A 21,460-nucleotide genomic window follows, 5' to 3' on the forward strand; every position below is an offset into this window, starting at 1 on the left:
AAAACGGTCAGTCTCACACACACACACACAAACTTGCACACACACACATGTATACAAATACACACTCACTAAAACATGATCATAGAGAACTGACATCGGGAGTGGTATGAGTAGTTGGAGCATACACAAGAAGAGGAGAGATCTATATAACACACACTGTATAGTATTCTAGGTAACTCCGCCTCTATGGTAGAGTGGTGTTTACCAATGGTAATGAGAAAATGTACACGATATACTAGCACGATTCACAACGAACATACACGATACACGTTACCAGGGTAACTGAAACTCTAAGTTTGGGGTAGGCACTTAGTTTGGCTATATGGTCCGTCTGGTATACCTCGTTGTTGTGGAACCTGTTCGATGCGTGTTATAATATTTATATATTCATCATTTTAATAAAATTATATTATTTGTGTTTATTAAATGTTGTTTGTGTTTTGACTTGGGAAACTTGCTACAGAAAATTTATCCAAAAAAAAGTGTTACCGCGTTATGTTCACAACCGCGTGAAAATTATTTTCGGCGGAAATTTTTTTTAAGTGAATTGTGTTTTTTGTAAATTTTTTTCTTGTTTTTATCGCGATATCATCTAAAGAAAAATCATGTTCGTTGCTACGTTACGATTTAAATCGCGGTTACGTTGTGATTCAGTGAAAACTATTATTTATTGTACAAAGTTTTATGAAAATTGAATGAAAATATTTGTATGGTAGTGCTTACTAATGGAATTGATTTTTTAAAATATTTTTTAAGAAATTTTCTTTTTGTTTTTATTTAAATAATTTTTTTGTGAGTGCTTTTATTCTTTTGTTTTCGTTTGAATAATTTTCAGGTAAGTCATAGACTAATTTTCTTTATTTATTGTTAGGAAAATTGCCAAAAAATATTTCTTGATTTGTGCCCAAAATAAATAATGAAAAATAGGTTAGCTCCAAATATGTTTGCCAATGAATTTAAAAAAAAGCGTGGGAGATCCGGGAAATAGAAATTCAGAATTTTAGGGAGATCCGGGTAACAATGTATTTACAATTATAAGCGTCTGACCAATCAGCTTGAATCAAAAATATGGCGGTGAACAAATTTCAAACAATTATGAAATTTATCTTAAGCGACGGTTAAATATTTTTAATATATGGTTAATTTTTTAAATCCGTGTTTTTATTTTTACAATCTGTTTGCTTGATTAAATAATCATTAAATTATGTACAGATGATTAATGACATATTGATTAAATACATTAAATTTGTAAATAATTAAAGTTTTTTGGTTTCTTGTTATGATGTTAAAAAAAATCTTCTTTTATCAACATGTTTGTTTTCATATTTAAATTCTTTAAGATCATATCACGTGATAATTAAGATTGATTAATATTGACATGTAAGGTACAGAGTGTACCGAAACCATTGAGTCTATGTTTATTTTCTATTTTGAGTATAACGTGTATTAATACTCATCTGGGATAATTTTTTATTAAGGAAATTCTTACTATAACAATGAGTTGAATTTATCGGGAATTTTGTTTTTCTTTAAGCAATTACAATTTTTTTGGGCTTAAACTTTGGCGGTTAATTTTCCATGAAAGATTTCTTACAATAAAAAATTCGAAAATATGTAGTCAAGGATAACGAAAATTATTTTTTATTTATCAGAAGAAGTTTAATTACGGGAAAAAATGCGAATTTGGTTTCCATACTATTTTGAATCTCTGAAAATCTTGCTTATCATTTTTGGTTCTTTGAACTTCAATCCACATTCTTAGTTCATATTTGGTGCAAAATCATCGGTAAACCAATTACCTAGCCTATTTTTCTTGATGAAAACTTTATACTTTTTTTTGAACATATTTTGATGCGATTGTCTTTATAAATTATTGGAAATATTATTTTTAATTATCACAATTCAACTTATGTTTTCAACAATTTTCATAGAACTTTTTCTGCAACCGAATAGCAAATACCCTCTATGCCAGTAAGAAATTTCGATTGAAGATCTTTAATCATCGAAAAATTACGAGATTTTAGGCCATATATGCATTCTTTTTTCTTTTTTTAATGTATAGCATTTTAAATATGAAAAAAAAAAAACGCTTTAATGGAATAGGAGCTAAACTGAGCTTTGAAATAACTGACTCTACTATTGAGTTTAAATCGTAGCTTGAATTTAGTTTCTTTTATATAAAAAATTGTCTTGGACTTAAATTGATATTTGGCTAAGTTAGAAATATGAAGTTAGACTTTTAAAACATAAAAATCAATATTTCATACTAATCTCTGTTTAAATTCTATTAAAACTTCGATTTCGTAATTTCTGTCATATTTTTGTAAAGAATTGTTAATTATTAAAAAAAAATGTTTAGAAAAAAATTAACACATTCTATAAAGAAATGTTTAAAAGTTTAGATCCAAATTGTTAGATGTGACCTAATCTTTGAGAGGTGTTTTAAATTATAAAAAATTTTATTAACTGATTAAATTTTTACGTCTATGTATAAAACCACAAATTAGGCATGGCTTCGAAACGTTTATTTTTGTAATATTCAGTTTTTCTAACCTGTACCGGTCAAATCTTTTTCTAATAGATGTTGGCTTTTGGTTGTTTGAGATGTATTTTTTAAACTAAATTATTGTTCATCGAAAACTTAATGATCGGATTTTGATTTTGCATCATTTATATTATGAAAAACTTTTGCAGGGAGTTAGGCTGATCTTTCTGAAGCAAAAAACGTAATAATAGTCAGTTTTTGTAAAGGTATAAAGATTTAAGCTTTTTAGCAAAATCTCTTAGCTTGGGAGAAAATCTTAATTCTTCTCTGAAATTTTCTAATATTTTTGACTCTTTTTTCATGAATATTAGAATAAAGTCCATTCTTTTGGAAAATTTTAACAAATTAGTTTTCAATTGAAAATATTTATTTAGTAATATTTAAAAATCTACCCTTCCGTTGAAATCCAATACTTCAGTAACAGTAAAAATTGAGAGAAATAGCTAAAATTAAAAAAAAAAAGTGTCCTTAAATTCCACCTTCAAAGGGAAGTCTGCCCACAAATTTTTCGTTTTGAAAACTGTAATAGATAAGGAAATTTCAACAAAAAACCTTCTTTTTGAGTCGATGTTCTTTAAGTTATTTTACAAGTATATCCAAGATATTAAAATAATTTAGTATTGCTATTTCTAATATTTTCATTTATACTGAGATATATTATTTTCAAGTCTTTATCTCAGCTGTTATGCCCTAGTGTAATAACCTCTACATGGAAGTCATGTGATTTTCACACCATATATTTTCTTAAAACATTAGATCCGTGTGTAAATATTTATACATGTTATTTTTAACACATATACACATAGATTAATATTTGTAACACTCTTACATAGATCAAAAAAAAAAAAAAAAAATTTAGTTTTTTTTTGTTTGGTGTTGTTGCTATAATTTTATCAGATTAAATAAAAGATTGATTTTTTTTCTGTGTGTGTGTATGTACGTACGGGTACCTCTTATATTATAAATTCGTCGAACTACACACATTATAAAAAAAGCGTAAATGATTAATGAAGTTTTAATTTGATTTAATTATGTAACTTTTGTATGTTTTTAATTTATTATTTTTAAATATTTCATATTAAGGTGGTTTTCATTCTTAATCACAATCCCTTAAGGACTTGTTTCAATATTGAAATACTAATAAGCTAACTGCTCTTAATTATCAATTAAATCATCGATTTTGAAAATAAATATTTCTAATGTAATTGATATTGAATTACACATCAAATTGTAAAACATAGACTTTAATACCATATCAAAAATTGAAAAAAAAGTTAAAATTGACTAAAAAAATAAAGAAATTTTAAACTTTCAAAAATGACTGTTTATGTCTTTTTGAGAAATATAGTTTAATCTGAAAACTCCAGGACAACTCATAAAAGTACCATCACTTCTATAAAATTCCTCTTCTGGTCTAATTAGGAGTTTTTAACCGATCATGCGTTTTGTGTACTTCTAAAAGCTCTCAGCAACTTCGCTTGCTTATACGTGAAGTAACAATTCTTCACTTGAAGTGTTAAAAGAATTAGTGGCCATTCTTGCTTAAAAAGCTTTGTTTCAACAGTCTTTTAAATTTGGAAAATTTTAAAAACGAACATTAAATTATTTAAAATATCGATTGAACAATTGTCTTTCTTCTATGGTTTTAAGAGCCTGTTGAAGAAATTAACAAACTCGAAACGTTGTGAATTATTACAGAGAAATATAAGTTTTATCAAAAACACGATAAGAAATCAAAATTTTGCAGTTTTATTATATCTGAATATCACGAATATACTACCTTAAAAAAATTAAATCAATATTTATAAATTTTTGAAATTTTTTCTGATTAAATTTACATGAAATTTAAATTTTATTAAAGTCAATTGATTTTAAATGTGGGAATATCTGTGGGATTGTGATTTTTTTTTAAAAATATTACAAATCGGTTAAAAAATGGTTTTTATTTAAGAACTTTTTAATCTTTTTGTTTTTTAACGTACGTTGTTTTATATTCGTTGTCTACAAAGTGAAGTAAATTTTTTTTAAAGGTCGGTTCTGCATAAAAAATCCTTCAAAATATAAGGAAACCAAAAGTTACAGCAGACTAATATATTTTTTTTTTAATTTGAAATTTTTAAAATTATCAGGTTCTTTTTATCAATTAGTAATATTACAAGACGAACGCAAATCAAAATTTCTGAACCCAAATTTCTACTTTTGCATTTAACAGATGTAGTAAATTATACTCAAATTTATTCTCCATAGTTTTGCTTCTGCTATACATTTCTATATCAATAGATACTAAAACCAAAAACATTAAATATATTTTTTAAAATTTTAGACTTAGAAAACATGATCAAAATTATAATTATTTATATTATCCTATAAATAGATCCATTTTATAATAATTAAATTAGAAATTTAATGAAATACCTTCTATTCTTAATTTAACATTCTTAATAGAAAAAACTAATTTTTTACAAAAACAATTCAAATAATTAAACAACCAGACAATCGTTTATTTGAAACGTTTCGTTTTATTTAGGACTTCCTCAAGCTTAATACAAAATATTGTAAATAAATTGGATTTTTACAAATTTCGCACTCCTATAATTAATTAATTTTTATTCAGCAATTAAACATAAAATTCAAATTCAATATAGAAATTAATCCATAAATAAAATTTAAAACAAATTATTTAAATTGTTTTAAAAATAATTTAAATAAATTTTAAATTAAACAAATCTATTGATTACAGTACGTATTATTAATAATGTACATACTATATACAATATATTATTGGATATTATTATAATATCAAACTGTAATTATTATATTTTGTATGCAAAATTATAATTACATTGATATTATATGATGAGTCCTGTTTGGTAATAATATTCATAAGGATAATGGAATAATATTATTAGTTATAACAATATCAATAAATATTATTGATTATTTATTGATTTTAATGTAGTATAATGTCTTTTATCATTATCTAAAGTAATCAATTGTATTAATGTACTTTGATCAAAATCGTTTTTAAATATTTGAATTAAATTTGTTTCTTTTTTTTAAATGAGAATGTAGTCTGAGAACAAGGACTTTAAAAGTTCATATAAAAAAACTAAATGATTCAAAAAGTTATTAGATCTTCATGAATCCTATTATACATGACAATAAGCTTACTTAAATTTTACAAATTTAACTTATTTTAAAAGTTTTGAAATCAAGTTCGATATTCTCCTAGGTCAAATATCTTAAAATATAAGGACTATTTTGAAAGGTTGAAGATTGATCTTATCTCAAAAGGCGTTCTAGGAAAAATTTCTCCTACATAGAATTGTTCCCCATGAAATATAAAAGCATAATTATCCAGAGATTCTAATAAAATCATCCAGAATTCTATAAAATGTATGTCTGCTTCTCTGCGCCTACACCATCACACTGATAGTAATAATAAATAGGTATATTCAACAAGTAACTTGGTATTTTCGAAAATAAATACCGAAAAATTTAGTAAATTTACAATTTGATAGAGGCAAAACTCGTCTAAGCGGAATCAGATGGTGGAACCTTTAAGTATTTTAGAAGCTTTGAGTTATAAATAAATTTTTAAGAATTGGAAAATGCAATCATAAAGAAAATTATTATTTTTCGTTTACGAGAAACCTACAATGAATATTTTCAATTTTCTAGTTAAATTGAAGCAAATTGGCAATCAAAGAGTGTTTGCAAAATAATTTTGGTTAAAATAAAAAAAGTTAAAGAAAAATGCAAAATGATAATTTCTTATTTGTTTAAATCTAAATAAAAATGGTATTAAATAAGAATGAATATATTTTGAGCCTAATCCTAGAACAAATTTTAATTGCTCTACAGACAATTGAATTTTTGAAAACATATAATTACTTCGAATTTAATTATATTTAAATTTTCAAAAAATTTCGACCTTCAAATATAATTATTATGATTACATTTTAATACTAATATATTTAATCAGAAAAATTTTAAATAAATAATAAAAATTGTCAAATATATTCAAAGGTAGCGCGTTTCTAAATATTTATTTTTTTTGTTAGTTTGATTATTGATATCTAATAAAGTTATTGATATCTGAACAAGGCGACGGATATCTGTTTTAAGATAAACTTTTACATTGTATTTGAAAAATGTATGTTTTTAAAAATCAAAAACGACCTTTTGATAACATTAAATTTTATCATAATTTGTTACTAGGTGTAGAAGTTCAATCGAAATTTATTGAAAATCAATAATTATTCACAAAAATTATCCGTTCTTCTTAAATTTTTAGAAAATACTAAATAAAAACTGTTTGGATTAAGAAATCGATATGAGATGTTGTAATTTTTGTCATTTTTTTGTAAATTGAAACTAGGTTCAAATAAATTTGAAATCATCTAAATACATTTGTTTCAAAACACACAAAGTTTTAAGTTTTCACTTCCGTCGACAGTCCCCATGACAGATTATCTTTTTCTTTTTACTGTGGATATTTTTATAATGCTCGATTCCAATCAAATTTTTAGCTTTTTTTTCTCAATTTTTAGCTTTGACTATCCACTTAATTACTTAACAATTATTTTTAGAATTAAAACAAAAAGCTTAATAGTGACCAATTGATAACCGATATCAAATCACAAATAAGCAATTGAGATAATTTAGAGATAAAATAAAAAAATTATCAAAAAAATAAACTTCTTGATGGCATTTTTTTAAAAAGTATTATTACGGCTTTAGTTTTACCGAAAAAAATTAATTTTCACTTTTTTTTTTAATCAAAAATTTTTATTTTGTATTTCAGACAAGACAAGATTTCCACATATCGACAATTTTTTGTATACAAGTGGTCTAGTCAAACAAAATTTTTCATAATCCGGTCGAAGTAAAAATTTCGTTTTTTTTACTGAATAATGTGATTATTTATAAGACTGAAACAAACAAAAAATTTTGAAAAATCTACCAAGAAAAAAAATGGAATTGTTTTTTGTGTAAATTCTGGAATTGTAAATATTTTGGAATTGTCAACAAATTTTTTGGAACATTTTTAACCCGAGCGCGTGTTAAATTTTTTTCGAAATAAACGAAAAAATGTGTCGATAGCCAAAAAATCAAAGAAACTGATTCAGTGACTTTTAGTGATTTTTTTTATTGTATAAACTTTTAGTGTTAAAAAAATACAAATAAAACTATCAACCATGGAAATGTCAACGGAAAGTGTACACCATCGTTGGTACGAATCCCCACGTGTAAATACAACAACTAGTCCTGTACAAAGTGGATCGGGTGGACAATTAGACGGTGGTGTAGGACAATCAAATACGGGCACTGGTAGTGATTTAAATCCAGCCGTCGCTGAACATATGGGTGCATTCTTTTTAGATCCATCGAGTTCACATCATTCAAGAGCGGCGGCTGCACGATATTATCACCAAAGTATGCATTCACCGTATGCAGCGGCTGCTTCACATGGTGAGTAAAATTTTATTTAAGTCTTACGGATATACGAGCACCAGGGTAATTTTAGTAAAAGACTGGCTAAAGTTTTATAAAATACGAAAAGTAAGTAAGAATAAAAAGTTTCCATGTCAGGAGTAATTTTCAAAAATCGAAAATTGAAAATTGTGTTTAATTATTTAGCTTTTGAACCACAAGTCTAAACTTGCCTTGGCGCTCGTACAACCTCGGTAAAAATTTTTAGCATTAATATTTTCAGCGTAAATATATCAAAATTATATGCCACAGGATTTAAGCGATTTTTTTTAAAATTGACTGTGACTATTTCATTGGTTGAAATAAGACCCTCTTTATGTATGGAGACACCCCTGAAAGCTGAGGGAGGGACTCGAACATATGGCTTGTATAAAATTTGTGACATATTTGCATTAATAATTGTCCCGCATTTGTGCGTCTCATATTGTCCCCTTTCTAAATTGCTCAGCGTACGGTCTTTTGTGTCAGAAGGGCAGTGATACACTAATTTTTACTGGAGTTATCTCGTTACATTTTTTCAATAGTTATTAATCGTTACGTCAATAAGCCTTCAATTTTTGTCGTTTTGGTAAATATTACGTCTTTAAAAACGTCCAACGTCTTTCTTTCTTGGTAAATATTCTTGCAAAAATTCTTGACAATAGTAGCGACACTGCTTTAATTAAATTTCCCCATAAAATAAAACTTGATATCTTATCGCAACAAGTTTCACAAAAATATTGATCCAAAATCTCGATCTTTAAAAAAAATTTCAATCTTTGTTTAAATTTAATGATCATGCTTGATCTTCGGAAAATTATGGAACTATCTAAATCTGGCTAAACGTAAACATAAATAACTCATTTTGGTCATGCTTTTATGAACACAGGAGCTTTGATTCTTCGTACGAACCTTTTCAATGACAAGATCGAAGTGTCTGATTTCACTTAATTATTCCAACAACTGTTTGCTATAATTTGCCGTGTAATTCACCTTCTGCAAAGAAAAAATGGATATCTTAAAGCAAGAAATTTTTGATTGCATCAATAAATTATTTGTTCTTGAAATAAGAATTGAAAAAGAAGAAAAAATGATTTTTGCAAGATTTTGTTCATTGTCGCAAGAGAATTTTTGTTTTCTTTTTAGCAATCTCGAGCGAAGAATACCATTTTTCTTTGTGCTCTTCATTGTCATTGGGTTAATTGCTTTTTGAGTCTTTGAAACAAATACAGAACGAAAATTTAAATTTTTTTTTACATTAATAAAGGTCGGTAGTGGTCGCATAACCTTATCCACAGAAAAACAGAGAATAATATTACAAGGTTTCTAGAAGAGAGGATGGGAGAGAAGAGAAGCTTAATGAATATACATAATTTTTAGAATTAAAACAGATTTACTTTTCTCAATTATTATTACTAGTTAAATAATCGTAATTGTCCGGCGTGGTTTGCATGTCATGCACTAATATATAAATGGCGTCTTCTGTACTCGTATATACGCCATTATTATTAAATAAAATCAGGTTAAAATTGTAGCGCGCAATAGATTGTATGGACGGCTGAAACAAAGTCTGTTCGTTTTAGCTCAGTGTAATGCACAAAATATCAGTAAAACAATTCAGTGTTATTCCAAGTATCTTTTATCTACACTTTAGCTTATTACACCGTGCTAAAAAAAGAACAAACTTGTAAAAGATCGTGTAGGTACTTGAAAAAAGAAATTACAGTAAAATAGTTTTGTACATATAATAAATAGTAATTCGCTAGACAATTCTTATATATAATAAATATACTACTTGGAGGACAATTGAATAAATGATTTTGTCTGTCCGCCAACGCAACGTAATTCCTCAAGAAATTCCATTAAAATTTTTTATTCTTAACAATAGAGAAATATAGAATAATATATAATGTTTATACTACCAGTAGCAAAATACAGATCATGAAATTATATATATTGGGTGTGCCATAAAATGTGCTTTGAGATGTTATACTCTCTAAAAAATATTTGTCAAATTGTAATGAGATAAATTTTTACTAAAATATGGAACACAAAAGTGTAAACAAAGTATGAGGATTTCAATAGTTTTTTGGGATTGAGAATATACAACTACAAATATCACGATGGTCGAAACAAAACTTCCTAATATTACAATTCTATTTGCCATAACATTTATTTAACTATGTCATCTCAAATCGAAGGTAACGACATTTCAATAATAATTAAAAATTATTAGGTTTTTTTTCCAAATTCCAATAGTTTTGTAATTTAAAGGGTAAAATATAATTTATTCAATATTTCCCATCGCTTCCACCAAATTTTGAACTTGACAATTGATTACATTTTTTATTGTCATCAAAATTACATATATTTTCAATCTTTCAAACTAATATTACAATTAGAATTAGTAAAGAATGGTTTTAAAGATTTCATTATAATATTCGGGCAGAATAAAATTATCAAAATTTTAAAATATTCTCACATTTTAAAAATTTTAATCGGAATTGTTTCCAATTAACGTCAATCTTATCTTTGAACTGATAAATTAACAGAATTAGTAAGATAGTAAAATCTAAAGATTTTTCAAAAATATAAAAAAAAAATTTTTACTACGTGATTTTTATAAATTTTTTTATATCACAAATAATGTACTTAGCATTCAATTGAACATGAAATAAAACCAAATCAGAAAAGGTTCGTAAGTTCTAAAGCATCACATTTTTCTTCTACATTTTTCTGTTACATTTTGTTGAAATGGTGCTCTTGAACCGTGAGAACGAGCGTTTACCAGTCTGCGTCATGTTAAATCTTTGTTCACAAAACCTGAGGAATAAAAGATAAAAAAATATAATTTTAATTTTGCATGTTCACACTTCATAAAACAAAATCAATTAAAATAATTTTTAAAAAAATCGTACATGATTTAAAAACGATTAGAACGACTTTTTTACAATTTATATATTTTACTCAAAAAAAAAAGCAGTTAGACTTAGAGCCAGGCGTAGTATTTGACAGTTATTTCAGAAGAACAAAAAATTAGAATTTTCAAATCAATTCGAGCCAAATTAGTTCAATTTTTCCATTAAAGAAATTGATAATTATTAATTGAGTCTCGTTGAACAAAACTTTAATGTAAGCTTCAAAATAAAGCACAGTTTATACTTCCATAAGTTGATTTAATTTTTTATTCAAAATTTAAAAATAATTGATTTTAAAGAAAGGCCCTTTACTTTTAAATATGCAATTATCATCAATGGATTTAAACTTACCGAACAATTAAAAATTTTCCAAGCCTTCTAAAAGAAGGTATCGGCTATGAAGTCTTTTGTAGAGGAAAGAATTCTTCAGCATAACTTTGACAACATCCTCTCAAATTTCTAAACATTCTGAAATAACCACGAAGTACTACACTTGCTCCTAGACTAATATTTTGTTAATAAAATAAAAAAATTACAGAATACTTTTCATAAAATAACCATTAAAAACATAGAATATCTTAGGACATGTTTGTTATCTTATCGATAAATTAACAATTATTGTTTAAAAATGATATTAAAATTCAAGTGTAAACTGGTTACTTGAAATAGTTTTGTAAAGTCAAACAAAATCAAACAAACATTTAAACAACAAACTGAACAGAATGATAGTCTTATACTATAATAATAAGATAGATAATCAAATTGAAATAGTTTTAATTTATTTTTGTATAAATAAATAGAAGTTTTATAGAGTTGCAAACATGAACTTAGTTAAGGTAGCTGTTTAAAATTATCATAATAATAGTTAAGGTAGATCCAGCATGACAGAATAATCAGAGCCACCGTTAAATTGGTTGTTAAAGAAAAGTCACTTCATTTTGCTTTTCTTTTGGTATCTTTTGGTATAATAATAGGCACTAAAGCATTTAGATAGATTATATTTCAAATTGTATTATATCTTGGATACAAAATTGAAATAAATTTGTAAATTTATTTTAATATCCAAATGTAAAATTTGTAATAATTATTCAGCTAAATTTCAAAGCAATCATATACATATTAGACTTTTTTCATTTACAAAAATTTGATAATTTTTGGGATTAAATTCATTCGGGAAAAAAAGAGAAAGGAGAAAGGATTTAATATATTTCAAAATAGCTGAACGCAATTAGGGCATATATTACAACAATGTTTAAACAAGATGAGATTTTAGGGGGAAATTAAGTTTATTCTAAAGAAGATTTATTCTGAAAAAACGACGTAAAATCTGTTGAAAAGTGGTCTCAAAGTGAAACTACCTTAAATTTGTGAGAAGTGCTTCTTTATAGAATCTATAAATTTCTACAAAACTGTTAATTGCAAATTGAATATTTTCTACATAAATAATTATTTTGAAGATTAAAATCAAAATGTGTTAAAGCAAGGAAGAAAAACATTTAGCAAAATCTTAATTTACTTGGAAAAATATTTTTTTAAATTGTACCAGTGAACGCCACCCAACCTCACGCAACCTGTATGTACTGGCAATAAAGTTATGCACTTATAAGTGTAATAAGAGTCTAGATAAGATTTCGACTTCTCTTTTACAATGTCATTTGAAAAGAGAGAAAACATTTAGTTTTTTGGCCCTGATGATAGGTACGTATGGGCGATGATAGCTTACATTCGATTTTACTAGATCGTTTGTTTTTCAAAGTTAATTAGTGGGAAAACGTTCAAGGAATCTAAAATATCGTTTGGATTTTTTTTGAATTTGTAAGTTTTGATATTTAAATTTTGAAATCTAAGCAATTTAAAACTTTAAAAATTATATAATTTTACGAAAAAAAAAATAAATTTTTAGTGTTCTGGACCGAATCCCACAGACAATGTGCACACATAATTGTCACATTACAATATAAACAAAAAACGTTTTCAAGTTAATTAAATTTAATTAAGTTAAAAATAAAATAACTCTTTTTAACAACTTCTCCAAATTGATGACATTACCTTAGAAAATTTTTTTATTTTATAATTCGTACCTTATAATTAATTGTAATTATTATAAAAATATTTTAAATATAAAGAAACATATAAAACTAAAACTTTTGTACCGAAAATATTTATAAAAATATATTAAGGTGGCTGGTGTATATTGAGTGTTCCAAGCTTATAGTATAAGAATGGCAAAATGATGTAAAAACTAAATTTTTAAGTTCCTTTGCTGCTATTGCCGAAATCTCTCCAAAAAACTTTTCTAGAGTATGCCGATAAAAAATTTTCCCCCCTAAATTTGAGCTCTTATGTCAGTACCAACTTACAGTACTGTAAGAATTGCTTGGCGTTTACTACAATGTTGGTATGGTTTAAAAAAAGATACAATAGTACCTATATTAGCATAAGCAAAATTACAATATCGGGCTATCCACCAGCAGAATTGTAGGTATCACCTACCAGTAAAAAAAGAAATCATTGAAATTCCCTATTATCCACATACGCTATAAATGTTTCTTGAAGGGATTCTAAGAATTGATGGGACCTGGCGTTCAGATCCTCGATCTATTTTTCTAGGGATTGACTTATATCTAAACATGAGCCATAAAACTATAAATTTTTCTACTTCACCAACCACCTTAAACACCATATATTTCTTTAATTAATATTTTTTAACATACACAGAAATGTATGGTAATTAATAATAATTTTTTTATATAATAATATTATTTTTTTTGAAAATAATATTAATAATGGCTTGTTGCTTACAACATTATTATAATCAAAAGACACCATTATAACTAAATATAAATGTAATTACGTCCAATTATAGAATATATTTCACAATTCTTTAGACATTTATATCCGTTGTAGGTATTGTAGATATTTATTTTATCATCTTTATTGCAAATTTTTAAAGTTTTGTTTAGTACAAAGATTTATTAATCATTTTAAAAACATCTTAATTATTATTCTAAATAGTCATAGGTATATTTTGTATACTTTGTTCGACATAATTATTAAGAAATTTGTGCTAAAATAGGAGTATCCTGTCAAAAAAATAACTCCCCCAATTGTCAAACGGGGGGTGTTTTAAGTATAACGTGCCATTGTATCTTAATGTCTGTCTGAGGCATCCTAAATGATTGAAATGAACGACGTTTCCAGTTCGAGTTTAGGGTTCCGTACCGAATAACTACTAGGAAAGAGATCTTCAAACGGCAGATCAAAATTTCTTGAAACTGAGCTAAGAATGCTGTCGAAAAAATTACTTATCCAAAGTAACTACGAGGGCTGCGATACCACAAACGAACCGATCAAACCTGATTTTATGTCAATATGTTATAATATTATATCTGAATGCTTAGATCTTTAAAACTACAAAATCGATTTTGATGCGGTTTTTTTTACTAGATAAAGAGATTCAAGAGGAAGGTTTATATGTATAATACATGCATAATATAGTAGATAATACTGATAATTTTAAAGGTTTCTAATATGATGTCGTAAATACACACATTTTTATATACAAAGACATTCTGTATTATATTTAGTGTCAACATTGCACCCGTGCGAAGCCAGGGCGGGTCGCTAGTTATCATTTAACATTAATAGTACCAGCTAGACCTAATTTTTTGAGAAATACTCGTTACTACTGCAATTAAAGGCAGTAGAAAATAATACAAAAATCTGTATATGTTAAACTTTCTCGTAAATTATCTCAAAAATGCAAATTCGTCTTTAATAAAAAATTTAAAATTTTCTCCTACAAGTAAAAGATGTCAACAGACTTTTAAATTCCATAATTTAAACGCACTAAGTTCAGGGTTAACAATTTTATTTTCTCCTACTAAAAAACATGTTTTTAACACACAAATACAAAAAAAAATCTAAGAAGTTATTCTGAGTGATAAATTTATTTCCTATCGAGTTGTTTTTTTTCTTTTTTTTCTTCAAATATTTATAAAATATATTATAAAAAAATATACAATATTCTACATAAATAAATCATACGAATATTAATATGTATACAGGAGAATGTCGGCAATTGTGTTTTGTAAATAAATTATATTTCTAAATAACTACTTACTTACGATCGAGAACTCACCGTTCAACAAAACGATATGTACTTTATATAGGTATATACCTATGAGCTAGGCTGCAACTGCTGTTTTATGTTGGAAGTATTTATTTGTTCATATAGGTGGTTCAAAGAATCCAGAAGTTTAAAATTTTACTTCTGTTCGTATAACTGACAAACGTCACGAAAAAGTTCATTCGTCCCGAGTGTTCTTAGTCCCGGAAATGCCACGAAAATTGCTGATTTTAAAATCATTTTAGGATCATTATTTTAATGTTTTTAATGTTATTTTTGATAACTGGGAGTTCCAATCCACCAACTAGTGATAATAATTCGTACTAATTAAAACAAGAATTGGGCCAGATATCAGTAATTTCAATTTAGACTACTAGATAGCAATACTTGTACTTACCAGTTTTAAAGTCAAATCAAAATATTTAAATTCAAATCAGATAAATCGTCCCAGCTGGCGATAAAAATTCATACTAATTAAAACAGGAAGTGGACCGCTTATCATTCGTTCCAATTGATACCACCAGGATACATTTATCATTGGCTATATAAATTATAATTTGAGAAAGTTTTGCGGTTTGTTAATTACATTAATCCAAATCGTTTCAGTAGCCGAGCGAGTTAAGATACTTTACTTGCTTTGACAACTGGCTGGGACGTTAAGGCTTTGAATCCAGGCAGCGGCAGTGTCAACAAAAATAATTAATAGGGCGTTAAATTGATCACACTGTCGTCGCTTAAATAAGAACGAACTAACCGACTCCACCCGCATCGTAGCGTGGTCTGAGAAACGAAGGTTAAACCCCATGTTATTATTATTAATTAATTCAATGCGTAATTTTAATACGATTTTGACAGAAATTCGATTGCTTTACTGGCGTATATCAAGCGTTAATTATGGCAACCGCTCTTGAGTGAAAGGCAAACTGTATCTCTAGATAAGAAATAACGAAAGAAATTTTCGAACTTCAGTAATCTTAAAACAAGAAACTATCGATAATTTTGTCACCTCTGCCATATTTACTTACTTTCAAGAACATACATTCTATTAATTAGTACTATTTAATATTGTGTTCTATTATGAAAAGCTTGATTTTACCAAACGTAAATTTTATTGAATAATGGAAAAGGCTTAAAATGTGACACCGATGGTTTTTCTTTGCTCTATTTACCATACACTCTATGCAATAGAATCTGTTGATATTTTTGAATGACCTATACATACCATATAAAGTAATATTACATTTATCATATTGATATTAATAATGTCATAAATTTTATGAAAATAATAAAATAATTCCTTTTCTATTGCTCGTTTATCGTTTTGCTTAGCTACTATAACTATCATAACGTGTATTAGGTATTATTATTATATGATCATATATGTATATAAAATATAATATATAATATATGTAAAAGATGTACCTGAAGACGTTTGTGGTATGTGCATTTAGTTGTAGTCGAAGTCGAAGACGAACGAATATTTTATCTATTTTATATTTTATATTATTTTGAACAGATAGTTTAACTAAAATTTATGCTGTTTGTTTGAATCGTTTTGTTATTGTTATGTTTTTATTTAAATATTTTATTATTTGTGTTTATAATAAATATACTTTGTTTAAGCATAACTGGAGCTTACATTATTATACATTGTCTCCCATGATTACTAATTGGAAAATCATTATTCCGCCAAAAAGTCGATTTTGCAGTCGAAAACAGGCTTGATTCTTAAAAATGTAGCAATATTACTTGAAATGACTAGACTAACGTGTTTGTTTTCTTACAGTATTGTAAAAAAGTTTTGGTTTATTGCACGGTGCATACATATAAACCAAATACATGATTTGTAGTCAAATAATGTGTTATTTTTAGCTTTTCAATACCATGCAACTACAAAAATATGTAATTTATTTTGTGCAAGTGTTGCTTATAAATTTAATAATATAGATATCTCTCTTCAATCGTCAATACTCTAACTATAGTCGTCTCTGTTCATTAAATGATGGATCTAAGATGAACTCATGATTGAATTAAAATTTTCTTTGTATATCATCGACAACCTTATATTTTTATGGTATTATTATCTGTGAGCTACAAGATTGTCTTAATATTTTACATAGTTTTTTTATCGCATTCTATAGATTTTTTGATATAGAAATATCCAATTGAAAAGGATAACCTATGTGATTCATCATTTTTTCAGCCAACTTTGAAGGATAAAATAATAATAAAAAGCCCGATGACCTAGGAATTCTCCTTAAAAGAGTTATCAAATATTTGGCCTTGTAAAAGACCAACCCAGATGCCCCACCCACGAGAATTTTGTATGACAAATACCACCGCAATTATATCTTTAAAAATACTGTCTTTGAACGCATTTACCAATTTTCATTGTCTCTAGGAAAAAATTCGGTGAATTAAACGCAAAAATTCATTCCAAATTTCATATCTTACACAATATAAGAAAAAATAAATTGAATTAAAACCACTACGCACTTCATAATCCATATTTATTAAAATTGATTAAATAATAACATATCTCTGAAAAAGTCGAACGCATCACGAACGTGCGACATACCCAGACGTCAAATAATGTGCGGGCGCGCGCGTGTGGTATATAGATTGTCACACAAAAGTGTGCCATATATTACACCATTTAATAAGAAGAAAAAAAAGATATTTTATAAATAACAAAAAAAAAAATACTGTATATAATACTGGTATTAAATATGTTGAAATAAAATAAATAACTTATGACGATTGATGGTGGCGCGTCAGACGGCCACTTTTTCAATTAGTGTAAAAGAAGATGAAAAAAACAATTGCCGGCGCTCTATAGTCATTTATTATAATTATGAATAATATACACATTCTTGGAAATCATTTTGCTTCGTTCATTTGAAATGATTAAAGCTATATAATATTACTTAAGCTATATTTTATTATTATATAGCTTTGATATTTATTAATTGTATTGTGCACTGAGTTATACTTTTTTTTAAACTATCAGATCCACACATAACCTCCATAAATAAAAGTGTAAATCTTGAGTAACACCAATTCGAAAATCGCTCTTGGAATTAAATTTATTGAATTTTTAAATGCTCCTTATGGCACGATATTTGTTTGCTGGCTAGGAGTTAAAGCCAAAAAACTGCAACAGACACCAAAAACCAACATCTAGGTTACCTAGGACACTAAAACTTTTTCAATTGATTCAGGTTGCCATGAATTTTGAGAAAATGAAAAAATCTTTTTATAACTGTCAAAGTTATCAAAAGTTGAGGAAAACAGAGATAATTTAAAATAAGTAAAATGCAATTTTTTTGTTTTGTCATAATAAATATCCTAATCAAACCAAATGTAATGTACTCACATATTGGGTTGACTACTAACTCAGAAGTATGCCTTTTTTAATACTACAATTATTTCATACAGTAAAAACTAAAATTAGCTATAAAATGAAATTATTTAAAGAATCAAACAAGTATTTTATTTCTAAAATATAATATAATACCTTAAGTTTTTAGAAAAATATCTTGCAAATAAAAAAAAGTAAGCGCTTCATTTATAGCCCCTACCGGATGTACCACGAAACCACTCGATCTTTCTGTAGATAGAGGACAAAACATGAAATTAATAATTATTAACTCTGTGCGTGTGTGTGTGTGTGTGTGTTTGTGTTTTCAGTATTATCTTACTATTTATTTTTATAGTTTTTAAGTGATTTTAATAGATTTTGACAAAGTTTGATTTAATAGTGTTATTTGTATATAAAGTATTACTGTCTCTATAAGATTTATAGTTATATAGATTAAGATTATCATTTTTGTAGATCAAACACAAAATTTATATTTTGACAAATTTACACTCTAAATGTTCGACTTAATTATATTTTAATGCTAATACAGATTATATTTTTAAATGATTCTAAATATTACTTAATATCTCCGACCACCAGAGAAGTTTTACTCTAAAAAATTCCAAACCAAATTCTAATTTCTATTTTAGGGAAAGTTCTTGCAGTTAAAAAACGTTGGTAATTATTTTGGAATATCGTTTTCTCTGCCCAGTAATTCAAAATGCTTACAGATATCAAGAGTTTATTAATTGAACCTACCGACTGCGCCACTTAATTCCAAAACAATTTTTACATTTAAACGGAAACTTTAACTAAATCCTTTTCATCGCTTTCATAAAATAAAATTCTTTTTTTTATATTAAAAAAGGAAGCCAAACTAATTTTCAAAATCACTGCTTGCAATTTTATAAAGATTATTAACTATAAATTTATGGGTTCGCGTAAAAATACAGATAGTTGATCATGATTGTTTTATTAATAATGAATAATTTGAAAATGTGCAGTTTTATTTCTTTACGGAAACTCGTAAATACGAGTCCTTGATGAGAACAGTAAAACAGTAAAACTATATTTGGAATAGTAAAAAGGTAGCAAAAACAATAAAAAAATCACTGATTTCAATATTAAAAACGATTATAAACTATAAATTTATGAGAGCGCACTGCACCGCGCATACAGACGGTTGTTGCCTTGTTTAATATTATCAATGTACAAAATCTATTATAAAGACATTAAAAAATCTAAAGTATAAATAATACTTAATAATAAAATATTTTATTAATAATAATATCCATAAAATCAAAACCAGATCAATAATAATTTGTGCAAAAATATCTTTTTTTTTTAAAACCATATAATTATCTAATTAACATAAATTGTAATTTGTCATTTGTGTTGTTTGTTATAGATATTATATACTTTATTATATATTTATTATATAGTATTATTATTATTATATACCATAAATGTGACCGGCTTTGTGTAGTTTTATGACGTAATATTTATCATATCACATGTAATCAATGTACACTTATGTACTAAATTTAATGGAATACTATTAATACTTTGTAATCAAAATATTTTATTTATGTTTTTGCAAAATTTTTCTAAATAATTTTCACTCTATAATGTGTAACTTTAATTGTGGTCTGTTTTCTGACACACCATTGATATAGGAACTGGAAGAAAATGAAAAAAAGCTGCGGAATAGCTAATTTTGCATGCCTTTTTGGCAATAAAAATTATAACTCGTGGATATTTTGTTGTTGCCAACATCGCATCAGATATTATTCTTATATTTAACCTGTCAACACTCGCGTCAACCGTTCGCTAATTTTTAGCCGCTTGATGAAAGATTTACGGACGGCTTTTGCACATGCGTCAAATAAACTAACGAAATTACATGAACAGGCCCGAAAATTTTCGAAGTTAATATTATTTTGCTTGCAACTTTACTCTCGTGATGACAGAATTTCTCATAATTTCTGACTTGTCTTGAAAAAAATGCATTAAAGAAAAGTGTAGATATGATAAAAAATCTAAAAATTCATAATTAGAAAATAGATAAAATAATACGAAGATAGAAAAAGTTTCAACCGAGCGTGAGAAAATGCTTGTAACGTAAGAGTTGGGGGTTAAAAAAAAGCTCATTTACTATATTATATTTTGAAAGGGGTGCAATTAAAATGAACATGATTGTACCTTTATGAATATAAAATTTGTATTTAAAATATAATATGAATATTATAAGGAAATTAGAATGTTTTAGCATTAAATATATGTACGCTATATAGCTACAAACATTATTAATATACTATAATAGAACCCATTATATGATTGAACAAATAATCTTATAGGATATAATCTTTTAAAATAATCTGTATATTTTTTTTAAATTTATTAAAACAGTGATTTACAGTTACATTGGAGTTACAACTAATATGTAATCATGAATAATTGTTTTGTAATTATTATATTAGTTATTACTTATCTTATGATATGAGAGATATTTAAATAAAAATGGATAAAAATAGTAATAAATTATGAATTAATAAAAAATCTTTGGTTTTGATTCAAAATAAGCTGTTATTTAAGTAAGTTTGAAAGCAATTTGTCTGCATTTGGAAAATTACAGTAGCTTTGAATTTTTTTAATTTTTTCGTAATCGATAAATTGAATATAAAATAGTTTTTATAAAATGATGCCAAGAAAATTCTTTGAAAAGTTTTTTTTTGCAGTCCTGTTAATATTTTCTTTATGAAAAATCAATTGAATCCAATCGCGGTTAGATTGTTAGAAGGAAACTTTAAAATATCTGACTTCAAAATTGCTACATCTTGCAAAAATTTCGCTAAAACAGTACTAAATCTCTTTGCTCGTAAAATAATTTATTACAGTAAAAAATCCTTAACTTAAATTCTATTTGTAGGACAAGGTGAGTTTCCCAAAACTTGATTTCCTAAAATACTGATATGAAACCTGTGAGTGCGATCAATTTTTGAGTCGCAGTGATACTGTTTAAAATAAATTTA

The 21,460-nt window shown here is 26.3% G+C and overlaps 1 protein-coding gene across 3 annotated transcripts in view; it reads left to right on the forward strand.

The window, feature by feature from the left end:
• Positions 1–7,715: 7,715 nt before the first annotated feature.
• The window catches only part of LOC123300043 (GATA-binding factor C-like), a 159,293-nt gene continuing 145,548 nt past the window's right edge, over positions 7,716–21,460 (forward strand). For all 3 annotated transcript variants that reach the window (XM_044882514.1, XM_044882530.1, XM_044882522.1), the window contains exon 1: positions 7,716–8,020. In XM_044882514.1, coding sequence (XP_044738449.1) covers positions 7,747–8,020 — 274 coding nt within the window. In that variant the 5' untranslated portion in view covers positions 7,716–7,746. The remainder of the gene's footprint in view (positions 8,021–21,460) is intronic.

Source organism: Chrysoperla carnea, chromosome 1 (assembly GCF_905475395.1).
Source record: "Chrysoperla carnea chromosome 1, inChrCarn1.1, whole genome shotgun sequence".
Classification (NCBI taxonomy): domain Eukaryota; kingdom Metazoa; phylum Arthropoda; class Insecta; order Neuroptera; family Chrysopidae; genus Chrysoperla; species Chrysoperla carnea.